At 38.2% G+C, this 9,968-nt stretch overlaps 1 protein-coding gene across 1 annotated transcript; it reads left to right on the top strand.

Moving 5' to 3' along the window:
- Positions 1 to 538: 538 nt before the first annotated feature.
- On the top strand, positions 539 to 7,928 carry STEAP4 (STEAP4 metalloreductase). The gene is made up of 4 exons (XM_058525033.1): positions 539 to 994; positions 1,654 to 2,181; positions 3,434 to 3,598; positions 4,973 to 7,928. The coding sequence occupies exons 1-4, from the start codon at positions 539 to 541 to the stop codon at positions 5,234 to 5,236; spliced, it is 1,413 nt and encodes a 470-aa protein (XP_058381016.1). The 3' UTR covers positions 5,237 to 7,928.
- The last annotated feature ends 2,040 nt before the right edge of the window (positions 7,929 to 9,968 follow it).

Genomic DNA, 9,968 nt, shown 5'->3' with positions numbered 1-9,968 from the left:
AATAGATTTTCTAATATTGAATTTACAGAACTAATCTTTGCATTCCTAGAATAATCCCCATTTGATCAATGTGCACTTTCTCTTAACAAGCAGCTGGATTCTGTTTGCTAATATTTTCTTTGGGATTTATGTATCACTAAACATAAGTGAATTGGTCTATAAGTTCCTCGTTAGACCATTCTTTGTCGGATTTTGCCCTGAGAACTTTTGGAACCGTAACTGTTCGATGAATGCAATATCATTGCAATACATGTCCATAGTTTAAAACACCCACCAGTAAGTGTCTTAGTTTTTGACTGCATCTCTTTATCAACAGAAGAAGTTTTTCACCAATGATTTTGTTCAATAAGACACCTATGAGAATATATATGACAATTTTTACTCCTTCCAAATTTTGTGCAGAATACGCTTGAGATAATTCATTAGAAGATTAGAACAACATCAGTCAATCATTGTTTCCTGGAAATAATTCTTATTAATTTTTCCATGCCCAGAGCATTCACATTTTGTTGGGTATCTGTGTTATTATCTTTCAGTTATGGAGAAAACATCTTCAGATTCACTTCCTCTTACTGTGAATTCTTCAGAAAAGCATGAGACTGTATGTATTTTTGGAACTGGAGATTTTGGAAGATCACTGGGACTTAAAATGCTGCAGTGTGGTTATTCTATTGTTTTTGGAAGTCGAAACCCCCACATGTCCAGTCTGCTGCCCAGCGATGCAGAGGTCTTGAGCTATTCAGAAGCAGCCCAGAAATCTGACGTCATAATCATAACAGTCCACAGAGAGCATTATGATTTTCTCACAGAACTAATTGAGGTTCTCAATGGGAAAATATTGGTTGATGTCAGCAACAACCTCAAAATCAATCAGTATCCAGAATCTAACGCAGAATACCTTGCTCAGTTGGTGCCGGGAGCCCGAGTAGTAAAAGCATTTAACACCATCTCGGCCTGGGCTCTCCAGTCAGGAGCACTGGATGCAAGTCGGCAGGTAAGAGTAAATGATGAATTTACACTCAGTCTTTAAAAAGTGAATGTTTTAATGTGCACCTACCTCCAAGTTTCCAAAATATAAGTCCAAAATAAAATACCCACTAAACATTTCATTCTGCTAATATGTGCCATGAATAATTTTCTTGGGTTTGACCAAGTAGGGTAGCCAATTGTTGTGATTTATTTCCCACTGTCTGCACCCTCAGCTTTTAGTTTGATGGAACCCATTGGTGTCATTCTCTGGAGGCCTCTGGTCAGTACTAGAAAATAACATAGCTAAATTGTTGATGGATATCCTTTCCACTCCCATTACCCTGCATGAAACTGGTTCCATTTATTCACTGAGATTAGAAGTAATCCTTTAGTGATGCAGCACCCACAAATACAGAAGAAAGATCAAACTGTTCACACTGTGGAGAACCAAGTCTTATCATATCAGTATGATGTGACTGAAACCACTTTCAACTTAAAACCCTGGTACACATCTAGCACACATGTGCAAGTTTAAAACATCTTCTCATTAAATATGTTGATCCTACATCCTTCTCTGAAAAGCAGTTCACTACTATACGTCATTATTCTGCATGGTGCTTATATAGACTTTCAAAATAATTACTAAAGAAAGAATAAATACAAAATTAATTGTTTTTAATCTAGGTGTTTGTCTGTGGAAATGACAGCAAAGCCAAGCAAAGAGTGATGGATATTGTTCGTACTCTTGGACTTACTCCATTGGATCAAGGATCTCTCATGGCAGCCAAAGAAATTGAAAACTACCCCCTGCAACTATTTCCATTGTGGAAGTTCCCCTTCTATTTGTCTGCTGTTCTGTGTGCCTTCCTCTTTTTCTACTGTGTTATAAGAGAAGTAATCTACCCTTATGTTCATGAAAAGAAGGATAGCACATTTCGCATGGCTATTTCCATTCCAAATCGTGTCTTTCCAATAGCAGCCCTTACGCTGCTTGCATTGGTTTACCTCCCCGGTGTTATTGCTGCCATTCTGCAGCTGTACCGAGGTACAAAATACCGCCGATTCCCAGACTGGCTTGACCACTGGATGCTTTGCAGAAAGCAGCTTGGCTTGATAGCACTGGGATTTGCCTTCCTTCACGTCATCTACACACTTGTGATTCCGATTCGTTATTATGTACGATGGATGTCGAGAAATATGACCATCACTCAGGTAAATCTTTACTCTTTTATATTGTCCTATTCCTTAAATCAAAGAGGAACCTTGCCACATTGTAGTCCATTTCACAATTATAGAAAAATCACTCGTCTAAGCATCTTTATTTTTTAAAGTAACTAGAATTAGACACTTCATATCTCTCTTTTTTTTTAATAAATCCAGTTGAGAGCTCATACAACTATTGAGAATGAAAGTTAGATTCCAAGGTTCACTTGTATTCCCAGGACTCACTGGGATACTGACAAACTGACAGATTTGGGGGCTCAGGAAACCTAATGATATCTACTTGAATTCCTTTGGGGAGCAGTCAATAAATGTAAACCAATGTGTTTTTAAGCTTCTATTTTTATGCATGCTACTTCCTTTTGGAAGTCAAAACCAACCATCTTATAAGTAGCTGGGCTATTCAAACATGTGTCACAGGAATGTAAACAGATTCACAAAAGGGTGCTTATAACTCCATTAATGTTTGACTTGTGGGAAGGTGTCCTCAATAACTAGAAAGCTAAACAATTCTGAGCAAATGTCAAATACTGTTTTCTGCATAGTCAAAAAATTCAGAGAGAATCAGCTCAGGGAGTCTTAAAGCAGTCCCAGAGGAAGTGCTATACATCAGTTCTAGTTTGGAAATAATTGGTTTTGATCAATCTTACTGCAGTCTCAGAGTATATTAGTCAATAACTCCTTGATGGTGCTTCTGTGGATTTCTCTACATTATTTCCCTAACAGATACATGGGAGGTTCTTGGGTAAGAACACATTACAGGGGCCTGATTTCTCTCAATCTATGGTGTGACAGACTTGATGCTATATTACGACGTAATAAACACAAAAGAACCCAAATTTTGTATGTGTGAATAATCAGCATATAAAGCTAAAAAACAGAATCTGGATGTAATCATTTGAGAACATCAAGTTTTGCTTGGGGAACAAGAAACCATAAGGTAAAGAAGGTTTAAGTAAATGTTTACTTTGTTTTAGGATGTATAGGGTCAATTAAAACTCCCTACACAATTCCTGGAGTCAACTATTGTAATAAAGTCCCAGCAGAACCAATTACATTTTCTACAAAAAATATAATTTCTAAGCATATTTTTCTCTATAATTATTTTCAAATTATTATTAAGAAATGTCATGCAATTTGCCTTGAGTAAATAAACCATACAGAGGTATTTTTCAGTCCCTTGAAAAGTTTGGGAAGTTCATAAAAAATGTAATTTTTAAAAATTGCTTATAATTTTTCTTAGGCAACAACCAAGAAAGAAAATCCATTTAGTACCTCTACGGCCTGGCTTAATGATTCATATATATCTTTGGGAATCCTTGGATTTTTCCTATTTGTACTTTTGGGAATCACTTCCTTACCATCAGTTAGCAACACGGTCAACTGGAGAGAGTTCCGATTTGTCCAGGTAAGGACTTCAAGATGTACCCTACTTTATATAGCAAAATGAGTCTGGCTTTACAAGTTTTCTCATTTTGCTCTCATACTATGCATAAATTTCATTTGCTTTATCACTTCTTTAGCAATCTCATAAAAATAGCAACTGAAACAAGTTCAAATTAGAAAATGCTAAACTCTGGTACCAAAAGGCAAATTTCATAATGGCTTGACTTCCTAGCAGGGCATCCCTTGCCAAGATTCCTGACTACTCCCAGAGCCACAGCAAAGACTATAGAGTGAAAAGCATCAACAACTATTAAGCTTTGTGTGTGGAGATGTACTAGGTGGAAGGTAAAGAGAAACCCAAAGACAAAATTTCTACTTCTGAAAATCAACCTTAGAATATGGACATATTGATATGGAAAGACATATATTGAAATAAAGTTTAAAACCTTTGAAGCAAGATATGGTTGACTGTCGTCATACCAGACTCAATGCTGGTCTTTAAGAGGGAAAATTGGTTTTTTCCACATATCAACCACCAGACACCTCATTAAAGGCGGTTAGTAACTATTCTTATAGACCAGTGGTCTTCAGAGTGTGGTACCTGGACCAGCATTATCAGCATCCCCTGGGACCTTGTTAGATACACAAATCCCCAGGCCCCACCCAGACCCAATGAATCAGAAACTCTGGAGGTATGGCCCAGCAATTCGTTTTAACAAGACTTCCAGATGACTCTGATGCATGTTCATTGTGAACCAGTACAAAAGAATAGACCATTTGGAACTGAAATTAGATTTGACTTTTAAAGAGCTATTTGAATTTCAAAAGTCACACAGTTTCTCCCAGGGACCAAATGCAGTCAACATTTTCTCATGTTAACACCTTTATTCAAGGCATTAAGACAGAAATAAACATTGAGCTTTAGTATTTAGGCCAAAACAAACAAACAAAAGTAAAGTTTGCCAATTGCTCTTTATTGCGATAGAAATTAGCTAGCATCTGCTTTTAGTCAGTAACATAGTAATGGGGTGCTTCTGGAGCACACACTGTATCTCATTCATCTCTGGCCTTCAGAAAAAGTGATCAAGGAAAGAGTTTTACCATTGAGGAAGAAGGCAAGATACATTATTTATTCTAACTCAAAAGAGTTTAGTCCTAGGAAACTTTCCCGTCTGGCCAGGTTAAGATGAAACCACCACGTCATTTGTAAGCACAATCTTTTTTTTAAAATGAAGTATTTATCATTCCGAAGGAGGGTTAATGCTTCTTCAGTACTTAGCAGAGTGTTCTAAATATTATAGGTTTCAAAGTTTTGTGGTTGTTGACAAATGGTTTAGAATGTTTCACTTTAAAATGTAAATATGTTTATGTACATATTTTTTTTTCTTGCTTATAGTCCAAACTGGGTTATTTGACTCTGATCTTGTGCACAGCCCACACCCTGGTGTACGGGGGAAAGAGATTCCTCAGTCCTTCAATTCTCAGATGGTATCTTCCTTCAGCCTACGTGATAGCGCTCATCATTCCTTGCACTGTGTTGGTGAGCAAGTTTATCCTCATCCTGCCGTGCATAGACAGGACCCTTACACGGATCCGCCAGGGTTGGGAAAGGAACTCGAAATCCTCGAAATCAGCATTGAATGGAAAAACAGATATTTAAAGCAAAGTTCAATTCACCCAGACTTCTAAACTACATAGTATGCATCGTATGTTTAAAGAAGAATAATGGGTACAGTTGAGAAAGCATTTTTCTCCCACCATGGCCTGAAGTTTGTGAACAGAGAAGTAAATGTTGCCTGACTTTGAGAAATTGACAACGTTTTATCGCCAGTTAGTAATAAATCAGGGCAGGTCCCTGCCTCTCCTTTTCCTGGAGGCAGCAGAGCTGAGATCACAATTAGCTTTGTGGTTTCACCCTAGGAAGCTTCTCTGTTGTGGGCAACATGGCATGACCTAATGTCTTGCAAAATCCAGGGGAAGTACATGCAACTTCTCTCTCTGGTTCAAGGCCTGAGTGGAGTGAAAGAGAAAACAGTAAGGTGGTGTCCGATGATAAAGACTTTATGAGGTATGTCTGAAGAAGAGGACCAAATAAAGTAAAAGGAACGAGATTTTTTAAAATTGTTTTTTGGAAGTGAAGGTGATCATAAATATTACCATAGTGAATTCTGTGGTTAAATGTGCTCTTTGATTTTGCCTTTACCAATATGGATGTGTACCGTGGGGAAATATTTTATAACACAACAAAAATATCACAATTGATTGGAAGTAACCATGGGTTGTATATATGCAAATCTATGCAGTTATCACAAGATCTTTCCTCTACAAAGAATAGGTGTAGGAAAGACTGAGTTAAAATTGAGGGATATCCAGTTGGATTTTCTCAAGGTCCAATAAGCAAGGAAGGGTTGATAAAACAAAAAGTTCAAATAAACCAGAATTTTAGACAGCAAGCTAAATAAATTTTGTAAAGTTGCACTATATTAGGTTTGGTATTATTTAGGTATTGTAGTATGCTTTGTAAATAATATATTCCAAATATTGTTCAACATTAATCACTATGAAATGAATTTCTAGTATAAAAAAGTAGCTTCCAAAATTTGTCATAGTTTATTATAATTTTAAGTAGTGAAATTAAATGAATAATGAAAGTGTTAGTTTGACGGATGCACAGAGGAGAGAGAATTATGGAAATGAAAGTCAGGGCGGAGAGGTGTGAGCAGTGGTTGTAATATGAGACTTGGTTCTTTCTCAAATCCTTGCTGGAATGCAGGATGGTTCTGTTTTCTGTGCTGATAGTGCCATTTCCAAGATGACCTTCAGCAGGATTAGGCTTCCTGGCTCATGCCTGGAGTTAAAAGGAGCCTTACGCGTGATCTTCCCACATACCAAAATAACCAAAAGCTTTGGGTTTGACATTTTTCTGCCCGGTTTACAAAGGCCATTTATTTTTCTCTTTTTTTACTTTTATTATCATATATTCTACATGACATTATATAAAATGATTCAATATATTCAAACATCACCCACAATCCAGGATATTTTTCTATAAAACTTTTTGAAAATAGTTCTAGCTATAATGTATATTCAATTTTATATCCTTCCTTTTTCACTTACTACATCAGTGGCTTTGTTCTCTTACTTACAAGGTATATGTATTTAATTAGTGGCTGCATAATATTACATCAAATGGGCATTTATTTAATCACTGCCCTAATTAAACATGTAGGTTATATCCATTTTTTACTAAAACAAATAAGATTTCAGAGAATATCTTAGCACTTTTAACCTTTTTCCATATTTTAAATTATTTCCTCAGAATACTTGCCAAGAATTGGGATTACAAAATTAAAGAACTTTTTATTGCATTTGATATATATTGCAAAATTATTTCTTAAGTGCCTTTGTCAATATCATCAGCACTGGATGAGGGTATTGGTCGCATCATACCCTTATAGATTTTGTTTTTTATTTCAATTTGTGTTCACTGAGAACATACACAGAACATATGCTCCATTAATTCATCCTTGATTCACCCAATCGAGGATATAAAAAAGCTGGAAGACTCTGAGCAGAGCTGTGGTGTGTGGTGCTGACCCCAGAGCATCAGTGGGAAGGAGGGGGAAAACGTCACTTACTCATCCACTCTGTTTTATGCAAAACAGCCAAGTGTTTAGGGTTAGAGCCTGCTCTTTGGCTACAGGTTGGTTGATTAAAGATTAAGTACTATCCAGGCTGATCTAAGGAAAGCCTTTGGGGTTAACCATGCTCCCTTTTGGTAAAAGAATAATATGTTTTTACTGGGTCATAGTTCACTAAAAATAGAAAATGCCATACCTAGGTAAAAAAGCTTCCCTAGAGTAAAAAGGACTCCACTTTTATAACCTAGTAAAAATGCTCTTCCTGGGTACTTAAGAAAAGCCACCCATGAAGCTAGGAGTTAAAGAGCGCCCTGGTGGTTTTGGCATAACAGTGCATTGCCAGGCCCAACCCTCAGCCTCAACCACAAGGGCTCCAAGCCCCACCAGCTGACCAGAGAAGCCAATTTCCTCTTTTCCTCCCTGCGAATATCCATCCCTCCCCAAACCATCAAGCCAGTTTGACCGTCCTAACACAGCTGACTCCTTCAGTTTACTGCAGGTGGAAAGAACAAGTTTGGAACAGATGGAAATAGGTGTGTTGGGTAAACTGTATTCCTTTTAACAGGTCCAAACTGTTCTACATGAAAAAGTTAGACTAAATGTCTTCACTGCTGGTGTGTTTCCTGTATTCTAGGAAAATTTTTATTAAACTCATAGACCTTTTATTTTTGTATGTTTTCCCCACGTTAAGGGATGACTGCCTTTGTAAATGTGTACTCATTAAATATTATTTTAAAAATATTTTCTACTTTTGTTTAATTCTGGTTTTGACTCATCAGCATTCCAAAGAAAGTGATTGAAAGGTTTTGAATCACAGTAGTTTCAGCATCTGGAACTAAAAATACCTCTCTTCAGGGATAAGAAAAAGGAGAGGCCGTACATGGGTTTAAAAGCACATTAACGGCACATTAAAAGCACAGCTTCGTGCAATATATGCCTGAGCTCTTGGCGGGGGAGGGGTGCATTCCAATATCCCGCATGTCTCAGTCCTACCCTCAGAGAGGGGAGAGCATCAGCTGGCCAAACAGGGTAGGAGTATCCTATCCCACAGTGGACTTTTGTGAGAAGTACAAACAAAAGGCTTTCCTTCCTCCAAGTGGGTGCTCCTCGGACAGCGCTAACGATGAGTGGACTGACTTCAGGTCGGACTTCAGCCTGTGGGACCAGACATTAAACGCCCTGCTCGCCTGGCCTGATGGGTGTTATCATTCTTTCAAAAGCAAAACAAAAACTGATAGATAAAGAGACGGTTGTCTACGTGGAGTAAGCTAGAGGCAAACAGAAAAGCCCCTGGTCAAAAGCCACTTCAATTAGAAATTGTGTTCAAGAGCTCTTCATGCATTTACTGTTCAGGGATCACAGGAGAGCCGTGGTAACGATGAAAGGATATAACTAATTTTACCTCCGGGAGCTCAAAGATTCTGGACCTCCTCCCCAAATCAAGGTAGAATGGCAGTCAAGGTGCTGCACACAGAGCTTGCAATTTTCATTCTCCATCGCCATAGCCATCATCCATACCACCACCACCTGTCTAATCCACACACACCAAAGATATCATTATATGATCCTACTCCAATTTTCTACAGTGAGTTAGGATTACAATGTAGAAAAATCATCCACTCTTCTAAAGATTTGTTCAGTGGAATTTAGGAAAAGAGAATAAGCTACTCTTCTATGCCTTACCTTTCCTGAAGCTCAAGGCAAAGCCTGAACTCGCAGATAAGAGGATGTGAGAAAAAGACCCAAAGGAGGGAGGAGAAGGGTCAAGGCTGAAGGGGAAAGGATTGGGGGCTAGAGAAGGGGGAGTGTGCAGGCAGGACAGTGCCCCCTGCCCTAGCCCACCCAGCACAAGAGCATCCAGTTCTACATGTTTCCGTCTCCGAAGGAATCTTGGAAGGCTTCTAATGATGTTTATTGTATAATACTATGAGCAAAGCCTGTGCTCAACACTTGACATACATCTTATTCAATCCTCATAACAGTTCTCTAAGTACTCTTATTATCTCCATTTTTCAGAAGAAGAAACAGCCTTACAAACATCAAGTGCCTTGTCTAGTAACAGGCAGAACTGGGATTTGAACTAAGACAGTCTGACTCCAGGTCCATTCCCTTTCCATACCATTAATATAATGGGGGTAACTTAGGCCATCCTCCAAAATGTCCCTTTAAATTCATATATTAGGCTGGATGGACTGAACCACTGGCAACTCTTTTTTGAAATACTTTTCAAAAAGGAAGCTCATTAGTACTTTAAATATTCCTGATTGCACATCCTTAACACTCCATGTTTGCCTACCGTTGGTTTTAGTACACCCTCTAAGGTTGTACCGATGTGCCATCTATGGTTTCAGCATTGAGTTCAACTCTGTCGTAACTGCGATTTTAATATTCCACTCCAATCCGGCCACAAGCTTTCCTAAGCAACAAAGGGAGCTTTGTTCAGGTGGAGGTAGGCAAAACCTTCTGAAGGAGGACTCAAAGGAGTAGCCAAGGAGAGTACAGCTCTTCTGCAGGAACTGAAAGGCAAATGTTTTCCTTTCTCTCTGGTTTTGCCTGAGTGCCTTGTGTACTGAGTGAACTTATTTGTTCTTGAGATCCAGTGACTCAGACAGGAAATCTCGTAAGACTTTTCATTTAGCATTTTAATACTAGTTGAGAAATCTTAGTGTTAAAGAAAAAAGAGAGAGAGAGAGAGATTCAGTCCCGTTACCTATTGTTGCCAGGTTCTCAGTCTTGTAAATATGAAGGGCT

Source organism: Diceros bicornis, chromosome 3, assembly GCF_020826845.1.
Source record: "Diceros bicornis minor isolate mBicDic1 chromosome 3, mDicBic1.mat.cur, whole genome shotgun sequence".
Taxonomy (NCBI): domain Eukaryota; kingdom Metazoa; phylum Chordata; class Mammalia; order Perissodactyla; family Rhinocerotidae; genus Diceros; species Diceros bicornis.
This window is presented reverse-complemented; position numbering and strand designations above follow the sequence as displayed.

What these genes read in the sequence shown, in the direction of transcription:
- STEAP4 (XM_058525033.1), top strand. Translation starts at nt 539, where the DNA reads ATGGAGAAAACATCTTCAGATTCACTTCCTCTTACTGTGAATTCTTCA. An exon ending in CACTGGATGCAAGTCGGCAG is followed by an intron (nt 995 to 1,653) that starts GTAAGAGTAAAT and finishes TTTTTAATCTAG; the next exon opens with GTGTTTGTCTGTGGAAATGA. An exon ending in GAGAGTTCCGATTTGTCCAG is followed by an intron (nt 3,599 to 4,972) that starts GTAAGGACTTCA and finishes TCTTGCTTATAG; the next exon opens with TCCAAACTGGGTTATTTGAC.